At 34.7% G+C, this 25,057-nt stretch overlaps 1 protein-coding gene across 1 annotated transcript in view; it reads left to right on the top strand.

Annotated features, from left to right (window-relative positions):
- The first annotated feature begins 2,409 nt into the window (after positions 1-2,409).
- Positions 2,410-25,057, top strand: part of LOC149801053 (complement C4-B-like) — a 148,005-nt gene continuing 125,357 nt past the window's right edge. The window contains exon 1 of the mRNA XM_089956763.1: positions 2,410-2,560. Within this exon, the coding sequence (XP_089812889.1) occupies positions 2,496-2,560 (65 nt within the window). The 5' untranslated portion in view covers positions 2,410-2,495. The remainder of the gene's footprint in view (positions 2,561-25,057) is intronic.

Genomic DNA, 25,057 nt, shown 5'->3' with positions numbered 1-25,057 from the left:
AGTAGTGCCAGTTTTGAGTATGGAGTAGGTTTGATACAAGGTTAATTATTATTTCTATAGTGTACTTAAATCCCGTGTTTCACATTGGGGTATTAGTAGTGCCAGGTTTGAGTATGGAGTAGGTTTGATACAAGGTTAATTATTATTTCTATAGTGTACTTAAATCCCGTGTTTCACATTGGGGTATTAGTAGTGCCAGGTTTGAGTGTTGAGTAGGTTTGATACAAGGTTAACTATTATCGCCACCGATATTATTTTCATTATTTATTGAAGTTAGAAGAGTTGACTTTATTTTTTACTATGCCTGCAGACTATTTAGTTTTATTTGCAGGACACATCAAGTATTTACAAAATACCATTGATAATTTACTGTATTAAATGGAATCAAAATATTAATTTTTATAAAACTTAAGTTATGGTCTTTAGACAAGGTGATTCAGTAAGACAATGCGAAGTATGGAATGTAGCAGGGAGTAATATTCTAATATTTATTTGTTCCAATTTCGAATCATGCGACAGAGTTATTTTTTTTTTACCAAGCTGATGCCATTGATCATGTATATCGATATATAGAAGGATTTTACAATATTTGTTAAAGGTACAAAAAATATATCTACTTCTGACGTCGGTGTATACGGTGAACATAGAATAACCCAACTTAAATATTTAATGTTCGTTAACTTAGTTTAAGATAGGTTTAGAATGAAAAATTCTGCAAATATTATTATGATCACTGCATGTAGGCAGGCATACATTTAAAACGAATCAATACTATCAATTGGGTTACATCCCTAAAGGATACTTAAAACAGATTTGGTGAAATTTGAATGATTCCTGGCTCTGTAAATTGCTCTTAGTTTATTCCCATTTCAAAATAAAGTTACATGCGCTTTTCTATCTGACTAGAATACTAAATAATAAATTCTAACAAAATATCTATATAAACAAATAAAAATTTACTTAAGCCTCTAAGATTATTTCAAATTCCTGTGTAACAATAAACATCGATCAGCTTTGACAAAACTCCGAGTGTCTTCCCTTAATCTGATAATTAAAACTTGGAGATAACGAAGCAATATAATACGCTTGAAAGATGTTGTACGTTCTATGATAAGAGTGATGATAAAATGAATATCATCTTCATTTAGTATGTTCTATGATAAGTATGATGATAAAATGAATATAATTTTCATTTAGTACGTTCTGTGATAAGTATGATAATAAAATGAATATCATTTTCATTTAGTATGTTCAATGATAAGTATGATGATAAAATGAATATCATTTTCATTTAGTATGTTCTGTGATAAGTATGATAATAAAATGAATATCATTTTCATTTAGCATGTTCAATGATAAGTATGATGATAAAATGAATATCATTTTCATTTAGTACGTTCTGTGATAAGTATGATAATAAAATGAATATCATTTTCATTTAGTATGTTCAATGATAAGTATGATGATAAAATGAATATCATTTTCATTTAGTATGTTCTGTGTATACCATCTTGCAAGTAAACGTAATTCAGATGTACTTCTGGAACCAACCATCCATTCACAAGCGCATTGAATTGTCAACTTCTACTATTAAGATAATACTATGATCAATAGCTAATTTTGTTTATGAAGCATTTGAAACAAGAGATTATTATTTCTAGAGTAAATTATTGCTAAGACTGTACATTTGTTCCTTTCTAGATATTGACGATTACCGCTTTGAGTTTCTGCTTAAAGCTGTACATAGAGCATTTTATAACCACACAATATTTGTAATATGAACTCTATAAGCATGTAAATGTTTATGATAATAAGTTATTGAATTGAAGTGAGTACTAGGATATGGTTAACACGGGTAAATAAACTGAGTATTAAGAGATGGTTAACATGTTTAACTGAGTACTAGAGGATTATCATGATTAATTGAGTAAAAGAATATGGTTAACATGTTTAACTGAGTACTAGATGATTAACATGATTAATTGAGTATTAGGATATGGTTAACATGTGTAGTTGAACTGATTATTAAGAGTTTAATTGAGTACGTTAAAAAGTTTGGTTGATTGTTGTTTAATGGCACATCAACACAGGAAAAGTAATATCTAGAGAATGTGCTTCACAAACCAGTGAGCTGAATTGGCCTGGGACTGGACGGATTAGAACAAGCATTCATCACTAGTCCAGCATGGTAGATGGTGAGCTGCCGTGTTGAATATATAGCAAATAAAAGTATCATTTGTCTGGAACGAGAAGGGAAGAAGCAGTGAATATATTATGACCATTTGATGATTGAACGTAGAAAACTACAATTGCACTTATCTTTTTGCCAGAGCAATACCGGCTGGAATGTTGTATGCAGCCTCTCCTTGCTAATAAATTTGACCCAGATAAACAATGAAAGGAAAATAAACCCGTATCTCGTAAAAGCTAAATCTGTATAAAAGCTACGGCTGCCAGAGCAGAAACTGTTTGAAGCCCAGAGTCGAGTTATTAAGATGGCAAAGAAGAATTTTGCAGTCAGCGTGGGACTGATCCTGTATTCTGTGCTGACTCTAGCAAAGTAAGTTGATCGTCTATCTTTCTGTCTGTACTTATGTCCCATACACATTTCATATGTATGGACACATTCTTCTCAGATTTGATTTCAACATTGTGAGACAGTTATAAGTTCTTTAATGCGACTTTAGAAACTTTTTGATGACATACAACCAGAGAATATCTTCAACCGGGGGGGGGGGGGGGTATGTAGATTATAAAGCTAATTTTGGCTCTGTATTTTTAGTATTGTGTATTTTCTATATTTAATATATTTTATTTTAAAACAATCTTCAAAGTTTTAACATCTTTGCTTGTTACATTTTATCTTTGCTGAACTTCATGTTTATTTTAGTATTAAAGGATTTATCTTTCTTAAGTGTTACTCTTTGTAATATCACTGCATATTCAAAATCAACTCAATATAGTTAGTACTGTGCTTACTTGTCATTATATATATATATATATATATATATATATATATATATATATATATATATATATATATATATATATATATAATGTAGTAAACTGACTACGAACAGTGCAAAACTAGTATCTAGCTAGCCTAAGCGCTTTCGACTCTTTATGGGTCTTTTTTAAGGCAAATACACAACAAACAAAAAAATAGACAAAACAAACAAATAAAACAGACAATCCGTTGTCTTTGTCAAATTTTACATGACTATGACTTGCTGCTGATGCTGAAATATAATTTATATTGACCTGGAAATCGATGAGTCATAGCGTCATCTATTATTTTTTGTAAATTTATGTAAGCACAAATTATATCCCGGATTGGGTGACTAATAAGCAAATTTAGAGAATTATTGAAAAGAGAGCATGCCGGCAGCAGAAAGGTGATTTTATTTGTGAATGTCTGTCTTGTTCTAGTCTTCTTGTTTTAAACCACATGGTTTCAATGTTCTAAGGCGGCGTATCCAGTAGGATTCCTTTCTTTTCCTGGTTTTGGAACTCCATGTTGGGTTGTGAGCAATTGCAATAAGTGTTATATCACTGAAAGTGTGGCCATGGGAGGAGAAGTGTTCTGCTCCTGGGCTTCTGTACAGCTTCTTTGTCATCCAAGAAAAGGAATCTTACTGGATACGCCGCCTTAGAACATTGAAAATATATGACATCTTTGTATACCTGCCTGAACGTCACTTTTCCCGAGTCCTTCGAACTGTCTTCGGATTTTGACATTCTCACATATATGCTGGTATTTAACAAAAATAGGAATGAAGGAAAATGTTTCATGTAGTACAATATTGCATGAATGATATTTGATGAATGTTGCTCATTGTCTCTAAACTGTATGAAGTGTTAATATTATGAAATAATATTCTTAAACTAATTTTAAAATATATTTTGATATATGCGATTCGTAATGTTTGTAAAGTCAATAGCTATATATTAAATTTATTTACGGTGTCAAGTCTTTACTGCATCGTTTAGTTTGATTAATATGTTATATTTATAGAGTAACAATTCATTTGTTAAGTTTTTAATATATTACGTGACACTGCGTAAAATTATATGAAAAAATGGGGAATGTGGGGGTATTATGTCTGAAGTTTTATTAATTTGAATTCACATAACATGAAATTAAATGATTTAAACCAATGAATGAAATGATGAATTCCGATTCAAAATGACGTGATCTTAAATAAAAGGATTTAAAGAAGAAAATGGAATGATGGAATCTGTTTTCAAATGACGTGGCATTATATAAAATGATGCAGTCTAAAATGAAATGATTTAATCCAAAACGTGAAATGCTGAATTTAGATTCCAAATGATTTGTTATTGAATAAAATGGTCTGAAGAACCGAATGGAATAATGCATCCAGATTCCAAACGACCTGGCATTAAATGAAATGTATGGAAAGTGAACGGTCTGACTGGGAAGAACACTACACTGTAAAGTCAAACTGCAAATCGTCTAGCGTAAATCCAAACATACACGGGGTGGGGGGGAGGCTGTTATCCATGATGTATGGTATCAGCAAGCCCAAATTTATAATCCTGAGAAGTATGTTAATCATTCGGTTGAGATTTTTGAAGAACAAACTTGGACAGCCAAGGTGTTTCCGTTCCGATGATATAAACAAGAACTATGTTGTCCAATCAGCATCAAGTGATTTGATCCTCATTAACGAATGTGCGTGTGTTCTTTAACATTTCTCCACCTTGTACTGCGTGAGCTTGAAAGGTTTCCAAAAATATGGGCAGCCGTCGCTGCCAAAATTACATTAATCAAATGATGTAGTATGAAATCAAATGATTTAACCCAGCAAATTAAATGATAAATCCAGATTCCAAATGATGTGGTGTCACATGCAATGATTAACGAACAACACCGAATGATGAATTTAGATTCCATAAAGTGACTATCCACATTTTAGACAACATAATTTCATTTAATACTACGTCATTTGGAAGCAGATTCTATCAATCCGTTTTTTTTTAAATCATTTTATTTAATACCACATTATTTGGAACCTGAATTCATCATTTCATCTGTTGGGTTTCATTTAATAATACGTCATTTGGATTCAGAATCCAATTGTTTAAATTATTATTATTCTATTTAATTCTAGATCATTTGGAATATAAATTCATGATTTCATTTGTTGTGTTAAATTATTTCATGTTAGACTACATCATTTCATTTAATAGCACGTCATTTGGAAGCAGATATCATCATTCCGTTTTGTTCTTTAAATCATTTTATTTAATACCAGATCATTTCAATTAAAGCCAGATCATTTGGAACCTGAATTCATTGTTTCATTTTTGGGGTTCAATCATTTCATTTCATGGTACATCATTTCATATCACACAACATCATTTGGAATCAGAATTCATCATTCCGTTTGTTTGGTTAAATCATTTCATTTCACACAACATCATTTCATTTAATACCACGTCATTTAGAATATAAATTCATCATTCGGTGTTGTTCGTTAAATCATTTCATGTGACACCACATTATGTGGAATCTTGATTTATCATTTCATTTGCCTGGTTAAATCATTTGATTTCATACAAAAACCTAGATCAATCAATTAAACAGATTAAAATCTTGATCTTTTTTATCAATAGTAATTGCCATATTTGATGACCTGACCTAGCACAGACAATAAACTAACAAGTTTCTCGACACTTTTTGTATATATCTTACATCACTGGACGTACGTACATGGGCATAACGTCGAGTTCTATATTATACCAGGCCCCAAGAATGTGAATAGTTTCTATCCATGGTAATATGACACCCAGGCTGAGTGGCCCTTTGCTGTCAATACGACTCTGTGATCCTGATGAATTCCAACTGGCTGGTAGTAAATGCTGTATACCTCTTGTTATCAGTCTACTGGTAGTAAATGCTGTATACCTCTTGTTATCAGTCCACTGGTAGTAAATGCTGTATACCTCTTGTTATCAGTCTACTGGTAGTAAATGCTGTATACCTCTTGTTATCAGTCCACTGGTAGTAAATGCTGTATACCTCTTGTTATCAGTCTACTGGTAGTAAATGCTGTATACCTCTTGTTATCAGTCTACTGGTAGTAAATGCTGTATACCTCTTGTTATCAGTCCACTGGTAGTAAATGCTGTATACCTCTTGTTATCAGTCTACTGGTAGTAAATGCTGTATACCTCTTGTTATCAGTCCACTGGTAGTAAATGCTGTATACCTCTTGGTATCAGTCCACTGGTAGTAAATGCTGTATACCTCTTGGTATCAGTCCACTGGTAGTAAATGCTGTATACCTCTTGGTATCAGTCCACTATTAGTAAATGCTGTATACCTCTTGTTATCAGTCCACTGGTAGTAAATGCTGTATACCTCTTGTTATCAGTCTACTGGTAGTAAATGCTGTATCAGTCCACTGGTAGTAAATGCTGTATACCTCTTGGTATCAGTCCACTATTAGTAAATGCTGTATACCTCTTGTTATCAGTCCACTGGTAGTAAATGCTGTATACCTCTTGTTATCAGTCCACTGGTAGTAAATGCTGTATACCTCTTGCTATCAGTCCGCTTAGTGATCAAACACTATTGATGCAGACGTCAATGACTTAATAATGATTGTTTGTATGCATATAAAGCTACTAAAAAAGGCCTTCTTAATTCGTGTATTTTCCAGACACAAATGATTATTTTAAATGGCTTTATGAACAGTCTTTAAAATTGTTGGTATCCCTACCAGTTTCTAATTTGTTGGTCTCAACTGAATGGTGTACCTATATTTTTGTAATTTCAAAGGATGTGCATTTTAAAACCAAAAGAATACATGACAATTTTAGAAACTCTGACACAGTAGACACATAAACTAATGAAATACACCCGTTTTCTATGCCATCATTTTTACAGCTGTTCTAATGGTATACCAAAGATATTTTTTCATCTATTGCAGACTAACTAACAACTGAAAATAATATAAAATATTTTAAAAAACACTTGATATTGGTTTCCTTTTATGATATGTAAATTTAAAGAGTTGTCCAAATTAACATAAATAGTAAATTTCTTATTTAATAAAATCCAAGTCACACTCAAATTAAATTAATTGCATACAGACACATTCTTTTAAAACCTACAAAACAGGGATACATGATTTTTACCATAAAAACAGGGACATATTTATTTTAACAATGTTTTGGCAATAAATATCTGCTTTACAATACCTAATATACACGTCTTTTGCAATGTATATGTGGTTCCAAGAAACAATGTATCAGAATTTTTACCATCAGAACGGGGACACACAAATATGTACAAAGTGTCAGACATTATACAATGAAATTGGCAGATTCCTTAAGTATGTAATGTGATTCTAAATAACTATCAAATTTATCCAAACGCTGCAGCAATCTCAACTCTTTTCACATAATTCCCTTTCATTTTCACAAACTAAATTGAAATATCACGTTGATTTTTTAAAATGTGTTTTATGCAAATATAAATAGAAATGAATCGTCGGAATTATGTGCATTTGAAACATCCCACACTCCATTACAAACATATTAACAATTGCGGTTGTGGATGGCGGTGCTTAGTCATAGATTTCGAAAGAAATGGATACGTGAATAATAAACAGTTGCCTCCCGTGGAATGTTTTATGACGAAAAATAGCAACGATCATGCTTGTCTGTATCACCCCAGCATCATGTTTCTGTAATTTTGCTAACTATTTTTGTCTTCATAATTTTTTCTTGTCATGAATTAAACAAATCCGATATGACTATGAACGTTCTATCTTCACATATATATATAACTGTTGAAGAATGAAATTATTTAACTACCTGTTTCAGTTAAACTAGACATTCATAAAAAATACAAAGTTTTTATTTTGGTATTAGGTTTGATTTATTCGGAGATAAAAGACTACAGTTATGGCTGATTAAAAAGATGCGATATGGACAGAAAGATAAATTGCAAAAATAATAATAAGATTATTATTCTAATTGCTTCAACTTGTTGCACAAATGCTCATGTCAATTTTGATCGTATTTGTGATACAAATGCTTTAATAAACTTCCATGTTAATGTTCACTTCCCAAAATGTCTATTCTAATGATAATAGTCTCTATCAGTGTTACTTCTAATATAATTTAGCCTAATAGTATTATTACCGTTTACTGATCATACACTTTTAAAATAAACTCAAGGACAATATAATGCCTAGTGCACTTTTCCCTTTATGTACTTTTACCAATAAATGACCAACATATGAGAAATAGAGCAATATATACACTGTTTTCTTGATTTGTGGAGGCATATGAAACTGACAGGATTAGATTTTTGGAGACAGGCCTGTTATTAGTTGATTTAAACTGGGCCAGTACTGAAAAGTTAGACGCTACCATATAAATAATAATAATATATCGTTCTATGTCGATGTGTGTGTGTGTGTGTGTGTGTGTGTGAGAGAGAGAGAGAGAGAGAGAGAGAGAGAGAGAGAGAGAGAGAGAGAGTAACTGTCTTTATCCCAATGGTTAACGTTTTCTTTTCACTTAGAACTCGCTATGCTGGTTTTATGGGTCTTTTATATAAACCCTGATGAAATCTATTAATGACGCCTTTCCTTTGTACTTTCACAATTCATTGTTAAATTTGGGTTTATTCAAGCATATCTGTGTTCGATTTCGTCACTAAACACTCCAAAGATGCAACTGATTATTATCGTAATTATTTCTTTGAAACAGAGAAGAAAAGAAAGAATCCCCACATAAATATGTCGCTAAACACTGTTATTCGGTGGCGACAAAGGAAGTTATATATATATATTACTTCGACAAATAATGCACATGTACGTAATCCAGTAATGTAAGCGAGAAACAACTTGCTAGTTTAGTGTGGATGCTACGTCAGGTTATCAAACGCGGTAACTATTATTGATGAAATAAGATTTTAAAAAATGTAATCTCCTTAATTGATTGATCTACGTTTCTTGAATCTTTAATTGTAAGCTCGCGTAGTGAAATGCGGAGAAATGTTAAAGAACACACGCACATTCAATTAATGTGGATCAAAAACACTTGATGCTTTTGGAAAGTATAAGTCTTATTTATATTATCGGCACGGAAACACCTTGGCTGTCCAAGTTTCGTATGCAAAAGTCTCAAACGAATGTTGAACATGCTTATCTAGATTGTAAATCTAGGCGTGCTGACACCATTAATCGTGGATAACAGCGATCCCCCCCCCCATGTTTAGATTTACGCTAGATGATACGGAGTTTGACCTTACAATGTAGTGCCGTTCCCGATCAGACCATTTACTTTCACCACATTTCGTTTTATACCACGTCATTTGGAATCTGAATGCATTATTCCATTCGGTTATTCTGACCATTTTATTTAATACCAAATCATTTTGAAATCCAAATTCATTATTTCATTTGTTGGATTAAATCATTTCATTTTTAGATCACATCATTTTATTTAATACCACGTCATCTAGAAACAGATTTCATCTCTAGCCCGCCTTGCGGGGGGTGGGTTAATTGACGGATTGTGCCAACTTAAAAGATGTCCGCTTTATTCAGATCTGATTATCTAGGAGATGATCGCCATCAGTTTTATTGCCGGGATCGAGTAAAAATTAATATAAAATGTGGAGTTTAAAGGTGGAAAAGATAGAGATATCTGAGCAGATATATATAATAGAATGACACGAGCCCCGGTATATGAAAACAGCAATTTAATCAATTGCATAAACACTTTTGATAACACATTATTTTAGGAAGATGCACTTCTTTTTTAAATAAATCATTCACCGAATTTCAAGCACAAATAAATTTATATAAACAGCCATCTGTTTAAATGATAGAATTGGTTCATCGTAGAATCGAGTAAACAAACGAAGTCATTACCTTGTACAACTTCATAACCTGTGCATTCCGGTTCACTCCAACGTCACGGTAGTTGTTCTTCTCAGTCCTTCCGCTCTTTTGTTTTTCTCCTCCAACCTCCATACATAATCGGTAGGTGGATACGTAAACATGTAGATACGTAGATACTTGTATCAGTAGAATACGTCAGTGGATACGTCACTGTATACGTCAGTGGAGCTATTCCTCCTTTAAAATAAACAGAGAAGCAACCAAAATTTTCTGTCGGTTATTCTACTATGAATCGATCATTATTCCCCTCTCGTTATGGTCACATGTAGTTCTATCGGAATTCAGACACTGAGGCTGTCTGGTCAGCTAAAGATGGCAGACCATAAAAAACGTAGTTTTTTAAGATTAATATACTTTCTAATGGCTATTCGATTCTGACTCACATTAACAGCACACGGGACATAACAGTTCCATTCTCGTGTCAATTACACCAATGACTGATTGATATTCATTATATGCATGAACTATGCTATTTTCAGCGAATACGCACATTCAAATCTTTATCATACGTAAAATCATCTAAGATTGGTGAATACAAACGGATTCTCGTAACTCATACCAACTAAAGTAATTCATGAAATCTTAGAATACCCAATTCCTATGCAAACAAGACGACAGCTTCAACAAATTCGTCAAACGTATATAAAGAAGATTATTGTACGAATTCAGGTGAACTCAACCACAGTTATACTCATATCAAGAAAATTGATCTACGAATTTAAGCAAATAAATACAAGCAAATAAATTAATGCAAGTCATAATATTGATATCACCAAATTATATGAAATTGACTCAAATACCTCGTGCTTCAAGCTTTGTTTGCTTATAGCGCCAGAATTGTGTTCGTTGACTTTCCAGACATCCGGCCCTTTTAATAAATGTTTTACGAGAGAATTTCTTCCAAATTTTCTCTCGAAGCCTCTTATAGTCTCACCCTTGCAGGAAAAATGCAGACTAATTAGATTTTTCGATGGGGGCAATATTTAAAGCCCACGGAATTTCGTGTTCGAAATACGCCCCTTATTTAGCGTAACCAATCAGGGTTAAATATTTTTTTCCGTCTTTGATATCTAGGCGCCAATATTGGTGTCAGCCTGAACCCTACTTTGCCGAACAACTGTTATGGAGAATTTCAATTCTGACTGTTCCGATATAAAATCGAAGTTTAGCGTCACGTTTTTAAACTAATGATTTAATATGTTGAGTTAAATCATTTTATCTTAGACTACAACAGTTTATGTAATACCACGTCATTTGAAAACAGATATCATCATTTTGTTTTGTTCTTTAAATCATTTCATTTCATATTATGTATTTCATTAAATATCACGTCATTTGAAATCTGAATTCATTATTTTATTTTTTGGGGGTTCAATCATTTAATTTCGTCCTACATCATTTCATATCAAGCAACAGCGCTGGGAACCTGAATTCATCATTCTACTTGTTGGGTTAAATCATTTCATTTCACATTACATCACTTCATTTAATACCACGTCATTTGGAATCTAAATTCATCATTCGGTTTTGTTCGTTAAATCATTTCATGTGACACCACATCATCTGGAATCTGGATTTATCGCTTCTTTTGGTGGGTTAAATCATTTGATTTTACACTACATCATTTGAGTGATATAATTTTGGCGGCAATTTTGGCGGCGACGGCTGCCCATAGTGTATCTGTGTAGGGTAGGCGGCAGCCACATTGGGGTGAGTAATATAATTATGGCGGTGACGGGTGCCCATAGTGTAGCTGTGTACGGTAGGCGGCAGCCACATTGGAGAATTAGCTGATAGAGCAAACTAACAAATGTCTAGGTTACATATTTGTTTAATGGTTTTTTATCACCGTACCAAATTCAAATTCAAAATCTCTCTCTCACTGAACTCAGATGAAAAGAAATAAAGTCGCCTATGCATCTGGTGATTTCGCGACCGGTTAAGTTCTGAACTAGTACCATCTGCAAAGTCATGGAAACAATGATCAACAACCGACTAAGACACCACCTGGAACAAAACCACCCACTCGCCGAAAACCAAAGTGGATTTAGAACCAAACGATCCACCATTTACCAGCTAATTAGGCTTAAAGCCAGCGTCAAACTTGCCTTAAATTCCAAACGGAAAAGAAATAGGCACCTAATTGCGATATTTCTAGACCTCTATAAAGCATTTGATATGGTCTGGACTAAAGGCCTAATCTTCAAATTCAGAAAATACGACACAACAGGACACATTCAACGATGGATTTCAAACTTCCTAACGGGGAGACAAATCAAAACCAGAGTAGGTGACGCACTCTCCGAGACCTATACTCTGGACAACGGAACTCCCCAGGGAAGCGTGATAAGTCCCACGCTATTCAATGTCATGATCAATAACCTCGGCAATAATATTACCAACAAAACAGTAGATCTATCCCAATTTGCAGATGATAGCGGAATTTGCAAAGCAGGCAGCCCCTACAACCTAAACAACATCAGCCAATTACAACAAAGCCTGAACGCCAGCGGCAAATGGGTAGACGACTGGGGATTTCAAATATCAGATACCAAAAGCGAAGGAATGCATTTCTCCCCAACGAATAAAAGACCTACCACACACCCCAAACTTTACCTACAAAACACAGAAATCCAATTTGTTAAAGAAACATACTTCTTGGGAATGCTCCTGACCGAAACTCTCAACTGGAAGCCACACATAAGTACCCTAACCAAAAAATGCCAACAAGGCATCAACGATTTAAAAATCAGTAAGGAGACAGCGTTGGGAGATAACCAACAAACAATGCTCATGCTCTACAATCATTAATCGGCGCTAAAGTGGACTTCGGTTGCTAAGTGTATGCCTCTGCAAACAATGCTTTGCTCCAAAAATTAAACAACATACAGTATAAAGTACTCAGACTATACATGGGGACTAAACCTAACACCTCGCGTGAGGAACTACAAATATTAACAGGAGATTTACCACTGCACCTTAGACGAGAAGAAGAAATATTCAGATATGCCACCAGAAACTCAATAAACAAAGACACCAACCAACTAAAATAACGATCAAAAAGTGCAACACGCCGTTCAATCAAAAACTAGTTCCAAACCCCCAGTAAGTAAAAGAATACATACACTTTGCTAAGAAATTGAACTACCAGGGATTCAGCTGAACAACACAAAATCAATGATCTTAATCCTTGAAGAACAAGAAAAAACACCAAAAAAAAAAAAAACAGAATGCCAAGAACTTCGGATCCAAATTGCAAAACCCGCTAAAAACCTTAACAGCAATAAAAAAAGTCCTCGATGAAACCTACTCTGGATTTCTTAAAATCTACACAGATGGATCCAAATCAAAAGAACTAAACAGGACAGCAGCTGCAGTAGTAATACCGGAACACCAATTCGAATTCGGCGCCAGACTCCCCGACGGATGCTCCATCTACACAGCAGAATTCTGGGCAATAAATGGAGCACTTAGTTAGATTAAAACCCAAAACTACAGCCAGTATGTCATTATACTCAGCCTAGCAGAATTCACATGAGACATTATGATATCATTTCTCTATAACTCGATTGATCGTTTCTGGTACACAGAATCTGTGTTTCCTACATTAAACTAAATATTTGATAATCACTAATGAGTTGTCCAGAAGCTGATTTGAAAACATGTAAATGATCGCAACATATCTGATCAGACTCGCAATCACTTACAACCTCTCCCTCAAAATATAAATGTTAAATAAATGTAGTTTAAGTTGAAGGGTTGGCAAAGATTGTCAGAGTTCAAGTAGAAAATATACATTTCTTTAAAATCTATAATATATAAGATACTCTTGCTAATTAGAGAAACTTAATCTACTATCTTGTCTCCAATATCATCAGCATTTTCAAAATCTAAAACTAATTTTAAGTCCTGTAAATAATCATTTAATTAATTTGCATAAACACAAATGCCTGTTCTTACTTACATAGACCATAAAGCTAGACCTGTTAAACCAAATGATTCATGCCCATAAGACCATGGGGTGAGTGTACTGTAACGATTCTGCTTGTATTGTTTTAGACTGCCGAAGGAGAACATTTCTTGAAATGTGGATTCTATCCAATATAGACATGTACAAGACTAGAAAACTGGAAAACAGTTGAATCATATCAAATACCCCTACTAAAATACATTTGGTGCTCATTCGCATTATTAGATACGTTAAGCTTGATACAACATTTAAGACGGAGATTTCATTCACAACACTGTATATTATTTGTACCTTTTCTTTTTGTAATTTATGGAAATAAATTATATTTTCAATTATACACACGTTGTTGGTTTTTCCCTCTTTCTTTTTACTTATTTTAAGACCATATAGTCCTGCAAATATTACGTTTAGTTAAAGTGTTATTCTTACGAATTGTAGATTCATAACTGATGTTTAGTACGGATCTAGACAGGTAAAAAGGACTGGCGGATTGTGAGACGCAAAGTGAATGAAATTGTATTTTTGGAAAACAATTAATGTTTCTTGTTAAAACATGTTCAGTGTTTTTCCAGAGTCACGTTTATCGCAGCTGGCCTCTGTTGCACACTGTTAAATATTGTCGGTTGACTGTTGTAAAAAAAAACTGTTGTTGATGTAACGTTAAAGCTGACTGACTGCTGTAAAGCACGTACGTGTTGTTATAATGTTGATTTTGACCATTGTTGGCTTGCCCAATATCACGTTGATGTTTTCAGTCAACATCACTGTAATACTCGTGCCCACATCTCTGCCAAACAAAGTTAACAAATCTCAGAATGTATTAACCGTGTAATATGCTCGACCTTTTATAAATTGCTTAATATTAAATATAATACGGTTGATGAAATAATATTTCTTCAATGCTTTATTTGGAGTCCCCTTGAAATTGTGGTAAAATAATTGTCACACATAAAGCATCCTTTTTCCCCTTTCATTTACTGGCTTTTTTGTTGTTGTTGGTGGTGTTTTTAAGCAATTTTAAAAGTGTCGAGTTAAGTGTCGCTTGCCATCCGACTTGTCTGCTCTTAGGTCATGTTACATCATGTTACATATAACTATTCTCCTCCATTGTTAGTGAAGGTACTGACTCGGTACTTTTGTTTCCTACGAGTCAATGTGAAGCTACCAACGAATCATTGCAGCTTCAGAGTGACATTTGCAAACTAACTGTTATGGGAGATACATAACTGTTATGCTTATGACGTTACTGACTAACCAGTAGGGAGACAGCTTTACTACTATCGGAACATCGATAGGCCATTTCATTCAGGTGGTGACGAAACCTCTGAGGAAGTTTTAGAAATTCACATCATTTTGATGTGTTTGGTGATTCGTCTTTTGTGGAGTACACATCATATGTTACAATAGTTCGGGTGCGAGGGACAGTTTTTGTGCCCAAATTTAATGTTACATACACCTGTCTAATATAAAAATTTATAAAAAGATAAATACATGAGTGAGGTCAAAAAGGTCCAAATATTTGGATAGGTATATTAAAGGAACATATACAGATATAATTCACTTGATCTGACAAGTCACTGGAAATTAATAGAATAAAAGGTTGATGCACCCAACCCCCAAATTTTTCAAGCAGTTTTGAGAATATGTGCTGCTCACAGTGCAATCACAAATCTTCTCCCTGTGTGATAATTTTGAAATACATTATGTACTTAATAGTTTGATGCTATTCAAAATAGTTGTCATCCAGTCAGTTTTTGAGCTACTTACCTTGAACAACGTGTCTACTACTTCATGTAGCGGGGCACCTAGTGGTCTAAAGCGCTCACCGATACGGATCATTGCCATCTCACCTCTGTCTGCGTGGGTTCGAGTCTCAGGTTCGGCCAATGTGGGTATGTGCGAAAGCTTGAAATATGCTTCACGTGGGTCGGTGGTTCTTTCCGGTGTTTCCCGTGTTCTTCCTCTATTATTTATACTAGTCGCCATGTCTAGCCTATAGTGTGCTGAAAAATGGTGTTTAAGCCTACAACATCAACAGCAGCAACAACAGCAAAGTTATAAGTAGCTAGCTCTGGTTTCTAGCCGACTATTGGTATTTCAACTTGATACATACCGTGCAATGACCATATGATTAGCACGTGTCTCATTAACACACCACAAGCCAGAAAGACCAAAGACCAAATTCACAAATATATCCATACCTTTAATTATTGCACAATAATGGCTCAGAAAGTCACACCATACCCTTCAGTTAACAAATTTGCACGAAACTGTCCCCTGCAACCTATGGCCGAGATTGATCCGATTGTTACTTTGTCTCCTTCCGCTGCTATATTGCTGCTCAGGAAGGAAAGTAGTTCAGCATATAAATCTCATTGGCGACGATTGCATTAGTGGTTTATTTCTCAACTTGACGTAAAAGGCCAAAGATATTCCGAATGAGGTTTATAATTTAACTTTGAAAACCAACTGTTATAGGAATAATGTCACTTATGTGCGAATGACGTCACTGACTAACCAGTAAATTAAGCCGCGGTTGTGGTGACGATATATTTCTACTGGATGCGCGACCGCACATCGTCATTTACATCAACAAATGAGTTACCAATTGAACTATGTTGACGTGATTAAGGCGACATGACAAAAATGATAAACTTAGGTTGTTGTATTGTGACAGTAAGTCAATATAGATATACCAATTTATGTTTATCTAAACAAATTGCAATTTATAGCGTGCCTTGTTGACGTAACTGACGTTGCCTTTATCGTTTTTACTACAGAAATATCTCAAGTAAATTGCAGATTAATACTTCCACAGATATTTGCCAATTTAGGACGAGCACCAGCGAGAAAAGCAACCACGTAACAATTATATTGTGAAAAAAGGAGGTAGATTTTTTTCATGTTTGGAACAAACTTGTTTTCTGAATAGTGACAGCATCACCGACACCCAACCAGCTTAGCCAAAGAATAAAGTTGCACAATAGAAAAGTTTCAATATTACTATGTTTCTATTACAAGTCAGTAAAATTTCAAAATAAAAGGCATCCTTCAATCTAATAAAAGCCATGATATTGAAGCGATACCTGCCAATATATTTCTTTATAAACTTTAACGAAACTTAAATGTGCACTAATTACTCACATCAAATTTATAGTAACTGTTCCAAAATCTACTGGCCTGGGCGCTTTTGGACAAACGGTACTAATTGTATGGTAAAATGGGAACCAGTCGGGAAATGGTTGGAAAAATGGGAAGCAGTCAGGAAATGGGTAAAAATTGGAACCAGTCTTGAAATGGGTGGAAAAATGGGAACCAGTCTGGAAATGGGTGGGAAAATGGGAACCAGTCTGGAAATGGGTGGGAAAATAGGAACCCCTCTGGAAATGGGTGAAAAAAATTGAAACCAGTCTGGAAATGGGTGGAAAAATGGGAACCAGTCTGGAAATAGGTGAATAATTGGGAACCAGTCTGGAAATGGGTGGAAAAATGGGAACCAGTCTGGAAATGGGGTGAAGACAAAATAGAGTATATATGGATTAGCCTGCCCAGGATTGGTTGATAATGAAAAATATTTTGTAGGAAAAGGGATCTTTTGAAAGCTTATCCTAGTTGTAAGTGGAAAAAGAGACATTATCTTATTGATGGAATATCAGTCCTTTAACAGTCTTGAGTTTAGAACACGCATTACTGAAATTAGCACCTGACTCTTTGGTGCGGATTAGAAAGCAGATGTTTCAAGCACCTGTAGGTCTAGAAAATGCCGCGGCTCATATCTGGTTTCATTTGATACTTATATATATATATATATATATATATATATATATATATATATATATATATATATATATATATATATATATATGTGTGTGTGTGTGTGTGTGTGTGTGTGTGTGTGTGTGTGTGTGATCGTGAGCACTCAGAAATTTAAAATTATTGAATTTGTAATATCATGGTGGTTGCATATATTTGCTATAGGAGCTAAACTAGTACCATGAGTCCTATAGAGACATATGATTAGAAAAGACACAAACTGGCAAAAAATGAACAATAACACCGTACAATATGATATGTTGAAACCTTTGATAAAAGGCCAAAATAAGTATTTCAACACCGTGCAAAGGGAGGCTAAGCAAAGATCTGATGAAGGAAGCAGTACGAAAGGATAAGTTGAAGCTGACCTCTTAAAATAGAAATAAAAAGAAAATCTTCAACGTATACACTTCATCCAGACATCCCAACGTATACACTTCATTCAGACATCCCAACGTATACACTTCATCCAGACATCCCAACGTATACACTTCATCCAGACATCCCAACGTATACACTTCATCCAGACATCCCATAGGTGTGAATCGTTCCAAATTACCGGCAGAATTGAAGTGTGTGAACCTCTCATACTATCTTCATTCATAAACCAGTGTAACGCAGTGCCAGCAGAAATTTGTCTGGGTACATTTTTGTCACATCGAGACTGAAGCCACCTTCAAACAAAATATCCAACAGCACATCTGAGCCCTGAAGGGGACATAATTGAAATACTTGCCTGCACATGACAGAAATAAACAAAGTTAAGATGGAAAGATACACATTCTTTGTTGTACCTTAATTTGCAGAACAGAAAATGTGACCTATCTCATCACATCTAGAATATATGGCATAAAGAAAAATGCGGTGTCTATGGCATGCAGTATGTTAGAAAAATGAGTGTATGACATGCAGCATGTTGGAGAAATACAATGTATATGTTTCATGTATATCTATACTTTTTGTAACTCATACCACATTTTTCATCTAATTTTTGTAATTTTTATTAATGGTTGTACGTTGTACAGATTTGTTAGATTTTGCCTACGTGACTAGGGTCTGTATTAGAAATATTAAGAGCTTAAAAATACAAAGGATCTATGAATAGATGCTTACATATGCGTTGACAATTACTAATGATAATCCTAATAATCAGACTTGATGACGAATTTCGGTTAATTTCTCATTGGCTGGTGGAGTTTGGACGGTTCTAGAAGGATTAAGTTAGTTCCCATTTGTTGGGCTAGATCACACGAATAGACGATTTCGAAATAACTTGAGTAGTAATATCCTTACGGGGTTATGTTGTGAAATATAATCGTAATTTTACGGTATATTTAAGGAGAAAATTGAGCAATCAGATTAAATCCTATTTTGGAGTCATCCTCAACTTTTGCATTCCTGTTGTAAGTTTGAGACGTGTTTTATGTTATACTGAGATATTATTCGAGAGGAAAACATTTGTTTGGACAGTTCAGTGGAACTAGAAAGTGTTCATTATTCTGGACTATAATATTATTCTTTAACTGTTGTGAATTATTCAGACTCCTGGCGTACCAGTACATTTCCAAATTTGGAATTAATACTGAACATTTAATTTTTTTACTTTCAAAGAACTTTTCCAAGTTTTGTTTGGATTCACTTGATAATACTCTAAGTTCCTCTCAAGTTTTCATGTGCAGCATTGACCACTAAACTGTTTGCTAAGTTTGACAAAACTTGTTTGGTTTCGCTTCTTTCTATTTCTTAGTTTATAACCACAGAGTAGTAGCAATATGGCATGCAACATGTTGGACAAATGAAGTTGTATGTGGCACGCAGTGTGTTGGACAAACGCAATGTTATGTGGCACGTAGTATGCTGAAGAAATGCAGCGCATAAAGCACGTTTGGACAAATGCCGTATATGTGGCATAAGGCATGTTGGCAAAATGGAATAATTTAGTAGAAGGATCGGTCTCCGCAGATCCGAATGAATGACCAAAAGGTTGAAGATATAAGTCTGGTGAATGAAAATTTTCTATTCACTGGTCACACTTTCAACGATATCATCAGTATCGCAAATTGCCCTCAGTCTTTACTGGAATCTAGAAGCTAGGGCAGAACAGGAGACATATTTGATTCCAGGATCTAATTACAATTTTACGTAAATAGGGAATCAAGAAATACGTACCATATTGAAATAATATACGTATTGACATGTGGTCCAATCGTTATTCACACATGGTATTATCGTTTGTTCGTCACTGTCCTTTTTCAATTATTATTGTCTATAAATGATTTCGTAAAAATGATGTTGTTGTTATGGGTTTAACCCCATTTTCAAGACATGATAGGCTATACATAGCGGCCAGTATATATGGTGGAGGAAGAACCCGGGAAAACCCCGGGAAAATTCAGAGACCCACGGGACGCTACTGGCAGACTTTCTCATATACCCACGTAGGCCGAGCCCGACATTGTAACCCACGTGGACGAAGATGAGATGTCAGTGATCTCAAAAGGTGGGTTTCTTAGAAAACTCAGCCACCGTGAACCACCGTAAATATATGTAAAACATTTAGTATAAGATGTGAAATTCTTTATAATTGCGTAATTTATGTCTTAATTGTATCGTGTGTGTTTGTTTGTGTGTGTATCTGTGTGCTTTTGTAATTTGTTGCTAATAACTAGATAGGTTGTTGTGTGCCGTATGACTTGTAATTAAATTAAAAAACCTTTCTTTATTGATACACTCACCATACTCTTAGATCGTTGCGGAACCTGTGTCAGATTATAGTACGATCTAATTGATTGACCCATATTAAAGAACAAATCACAGAAAACTTTTATTAGAGACTAAATGTTAGTTTTGATCAAAGCACTTACGTGTGTAACACATGTAATAATAATAATAAAACGTTGACCCATTTTTATAATGTAAAGCATTGTCATTTTCACCTATTTAATTACAATGTTGACCTATATATATATATATATATATATATATATATATATATATATATATATATATATATATATATATATATATATATACACCATATATGTTTAATTTTTCTCAAGTCACTGTACTAGAAAATGTGACTAGAGAAAAACTAAACATACATGATCAAAACAAAACGTGCGAAACAGAGAAAGTAATTTATCTCATCACATGTAAGATCTATAGCTTTCAGTATGTAGGAGAAACTGAAAAGCTACATAAAAGGATCAACCTTCATAGATCTAGCAGCAGAGAGGGTGAACAGACCATAGAATTCCGACAAAACAAATAAAACAAACAAATAAATCATCTCGTAGAAAGGTCAAGATTTTACAAATGAACTTTTCCTTGAGATGTTTTATTTCTGTAATGGACGATTGTACTAATAAAACCTCAGTTCGAAATAGTATCTGAAAAAATAAAGTACTCTACGTGTTTATTTATTTCTTGTTTATTTGTTTGACGACCAACGTTGGTAGGTACCCTCTCTGCTGCTCCCCCTGTTACCCAAATATTTTATCAATACCCACACGATATCTTGTTCTTGGATCATGTAAATTTATTGTTATAAATCCATGCGGGGTAGCTTGCGCTCGTGAGAAGAAATTTTTGAATTTAATTATATCCATGTCACCACCACACCAAGTTTGATGAATATTTCGCAACGTGTGTGTGTCTACGCCATTAAACACAACTAAAATGTTGCAGTTGTCTCTGATCACCTTCGGAATTTGTGTATATCGTTGAGTAACATAGATCACGTCTGTATTTTTATGTCTCCCTCGGGAAAATATTCTGGCTGGATTTGATTGTTTATCTAGCATCACATCGTCGTATACAACTAAATTATTAATAAATCCGTCTATGGAATCTACGGATGGTGCTTCATCAATATCGGTTATAAACTCTATAACATCATTATCTTCATCCAGTAATCGCGCGTTTTCATTGAAATCTTTAAGTACATCATAACATCGTTGATCATCAACGGATGGTGCTACTAAATATAATTTATCCCATTTCAACCATCTCATTATCAGATTAAGTAATAATTGCGTCTTACCCGATCCAGATGGTCCTATGATAATCATTCTGATGGAGTTCGGTAGCGCAGGATGATGCTTAACTGGTTCTCGCTGCCGAGTTGCTGAGAAATCAATTATATCCATATATATTATAACATGAATTTATATTGTTTACGCTGTAGAGTTAAAACTCCAACTACTGATTTAGCCACAGTTATAACAAAAAATAAAAAAATAGCGTACGGTGGAAAATGTTCTATATGCGGTAGAAAGAAATTTTCGTTTTTACCTAATAAGCGCGGTGGTGATATTGCTAATTTGATGTCAAAGTTTCCAGGTGCTACATGGGCTAAATACAGTGGAGAAAAACATCTACCAGGATATAATTATTGCGGTCCTGGTACTCGACTCGATATCAGGCTCGATAATCAAGATCAACCAAAACCAGGCGAGGAACCAATAAATGCTATTGATCGAGCTTGTCATGCTCATGATGTAGCTTATAAAAGTCAAAATCTACAAGATAGGCATATTGCAGATGTAAAATTAATTCATTCATTAAATTCTATAAAAAATAAAAATATTAGAGAATCATTAGCTGATTGGTTAGTAAGATCCTCGATGAAAGGTAAATTAGCGATTGGGGCTGGTAATTAATAATGGAATCAATTTATTATTCACCGAGAGGATACTGGAGAGGCAAAGCAGCAATTGGTAAACTCGCTGATGCAGCGGCGGTTAAACATTCTACTGCTAAAACGTCGTTATCTAAACAAGCAATATGGCAAATTTATCTACCACGTCCTAAACAAATTCAGTACGCGTATTTCGATGTCAGTGTTCCTAATGAAGTTCATCAAGCTGATATTCTGTTTTTACCGCATGATACTGTACGTGGAAAAACGTACAAGTACGCGCTAACCGTAGTTGATGTTGCAAGTAGATATAAAGAAGCAGAGCCGCTATCAGCGAAAACATCATCTGAAGTAGCCGATGCGTTTGAACGAATTTATCAACGAGGTGGTGGACCACGAGGTGGTCTACGATGGCCACAGCTACTACAGGTTGATCCTGGCAAGGAATTTCTTGGTCCAGTATCATCGCTGATGAAACAACATAATACCAAAATACGACGAGGTCATACTGCAATTCACCGTGATCAAGCAATTGTTGAGCGATTTAATCGAACACTTGCTGAGCGGTTATTTGGATATCAATACGCGAGGGAATTTATTCAGGATAAAAGATCTCGCGAATGGGTTGCAAGATTACCAGGCGTGATAGCTGCATTAAATAATGAGATCACACGAACAACCAACATGAAACCCATTAGCGCGGTCACAAAAATAAATATACCAACACAACGAAAAGATGCTGGAAAACAAAAAATATTAGGTGATGTCACAGTCAGATATTTATATGAGCCTGGTGAACTTGAAGGTGGTAAAGCGAGAGCAACTGATCCTATTTGGAGTGTTACCACACACAAAATATCTACCGTGACAAGATCCACTGGAAGAAACGTAGGCGTTTCCAGACCTGCAATCTACAGATTAGATTCGGCCGCTCCTCAACGTGGATTTACACGTGAACAACTACAAATAATTCCCGCGGATACACAACTACCACCGCGATCACTTCAGTGATTTCGATCACTTAACTAGCACTAGCGCCAAGGGTGCCAGCGCCTCTACGTCGATTACACTCAAGACAGGTTAACATGGTATTTTCTCGTGTATGACCGCGACTATTATCTTTTCTATCTACGGTAAATTGTCTTGAATCATTACTCGAATACCGCCATAACATTATACAATTACAACTGGTGCAATGGTTGTTCTGCTGCTGTTTTAACTCAATAATAAATTCAACATCAAGATCAAAGTCACGTTTATTTTTTTTATCAGATTGTTTGTATCCGATTAATTTTTTTCTTATTATATCATCATCGATGACGTTAAATTTATCAACGATTTCAGGAATTATGATTCTACGTAATTGAGATATATTTCTGACCCTCGATACCGCTAAATAAACTAAATTTGACCACTCGATGCGATCGTCTACAATCCAGACCCGTGTATCAGAAATAGTTAATCCCTGAGACGAGTGGATCGTCATGGCGTAGCCCAACACCCATGGAGATTTGTCAGCGTGTATTGCATCTTCGACCACACTGATATCAACGGCGACAATATCATTTAATACGAGATTCTGTTTCCTTGACTCTGTCAAGGGTCCTGGAATATCAACATTAATATTCTGTTTTCGTGTATCTGATGGTCTATAACACAACGGTACGGGTAGTTCTGAATATTTTTCTTCATGCAGCTGAAATAACTGTTGTTGTAAAGCGTCTCTGATTATTTTTCTACTTGCTACGATCAAATCGTTGGGTCTCCATGAGTTCAAAAAATCACTCATTGATGTCTCTGAGATCACTCCACGTATTATTTCACACTGAATTTTGTTTGATTGTAATCTGATTAATTTTTTAAACTCCCTCAAATTTGCATCAAGAGCTCTATGATCATCATCTATTTCTTCGTAATAATCAACGAAATTTTTTAACCAATCATGTGGAGATGGTCCAACAAAAGGCGGAGGTTGACCATGATCGCCACACATTATTATGGCGGTATTTTTTGTCAACAACCAATCAAGAAACATTTTTAATGTATCCAATGAGACCGTGCATATCTCATCCCAAATAATTATTTTAGGTATATATTTTTCTCCCATCCGTTCAGGAGTCCATGTATCTCCGCGCCACCGAAAGAAACTATGATACGTGCAAGATTGTACTTGCCGCTGTTTCATCTCACGTGCAAGTCTATGTGTGGGTGTCCGCACGATTATATCTGAATTTCTAAAAACATTAATCGTTCGAGTTGTTTTGCCGCATCCACCAGGACCATTGAGATATACTGTCTTATATCTGGTTATTGGATCACTCAACGATGGTGCCTTCGACATTTCTGATATTTTATTACCCTCACGATAAAAATCTCTCACTGGAACATCTGCTGATTCTGTGTAATTGTGTAATAGTTCCTTTTTTATTCTCCACGAACCCCATCGTTCATCATTACTTGTAAATTTCATAACAGGTTCTAAATATTTACTTGAAATATAAAACGAATCTGTTGCGACTCTGACTGCGGTCTCAGGAAATCTATTAATCATCGATAATAAACTTATAGAAACATAAGCCAACATGGAAGATCTTAGATGAGTATATTGCGGGGATACGTCATTTATGTAACTAACGATCGTACCCAATTTTGTTCCGTCGGATAAATAAACACTCTCTCGATTTA

Source organism: Sinohyriopsis cumingii, chromosome 4 (genome assembly GCF_028554795.1).
Source record: "Sinohyriopsis cumingii isolate HCF-2022 chromosome 4, ASM2855479v2, whole genome shotgun sequence".
NCBI lineage: Eukaryota > Metazoa > Mollusca > Bivalvia > Unionida > Unionidae > Sinohyriopsis > Sinohyriopsis cumingii.
This window is presented reverse-complemented; position numbering and strand designations above follow the sequence as displayed.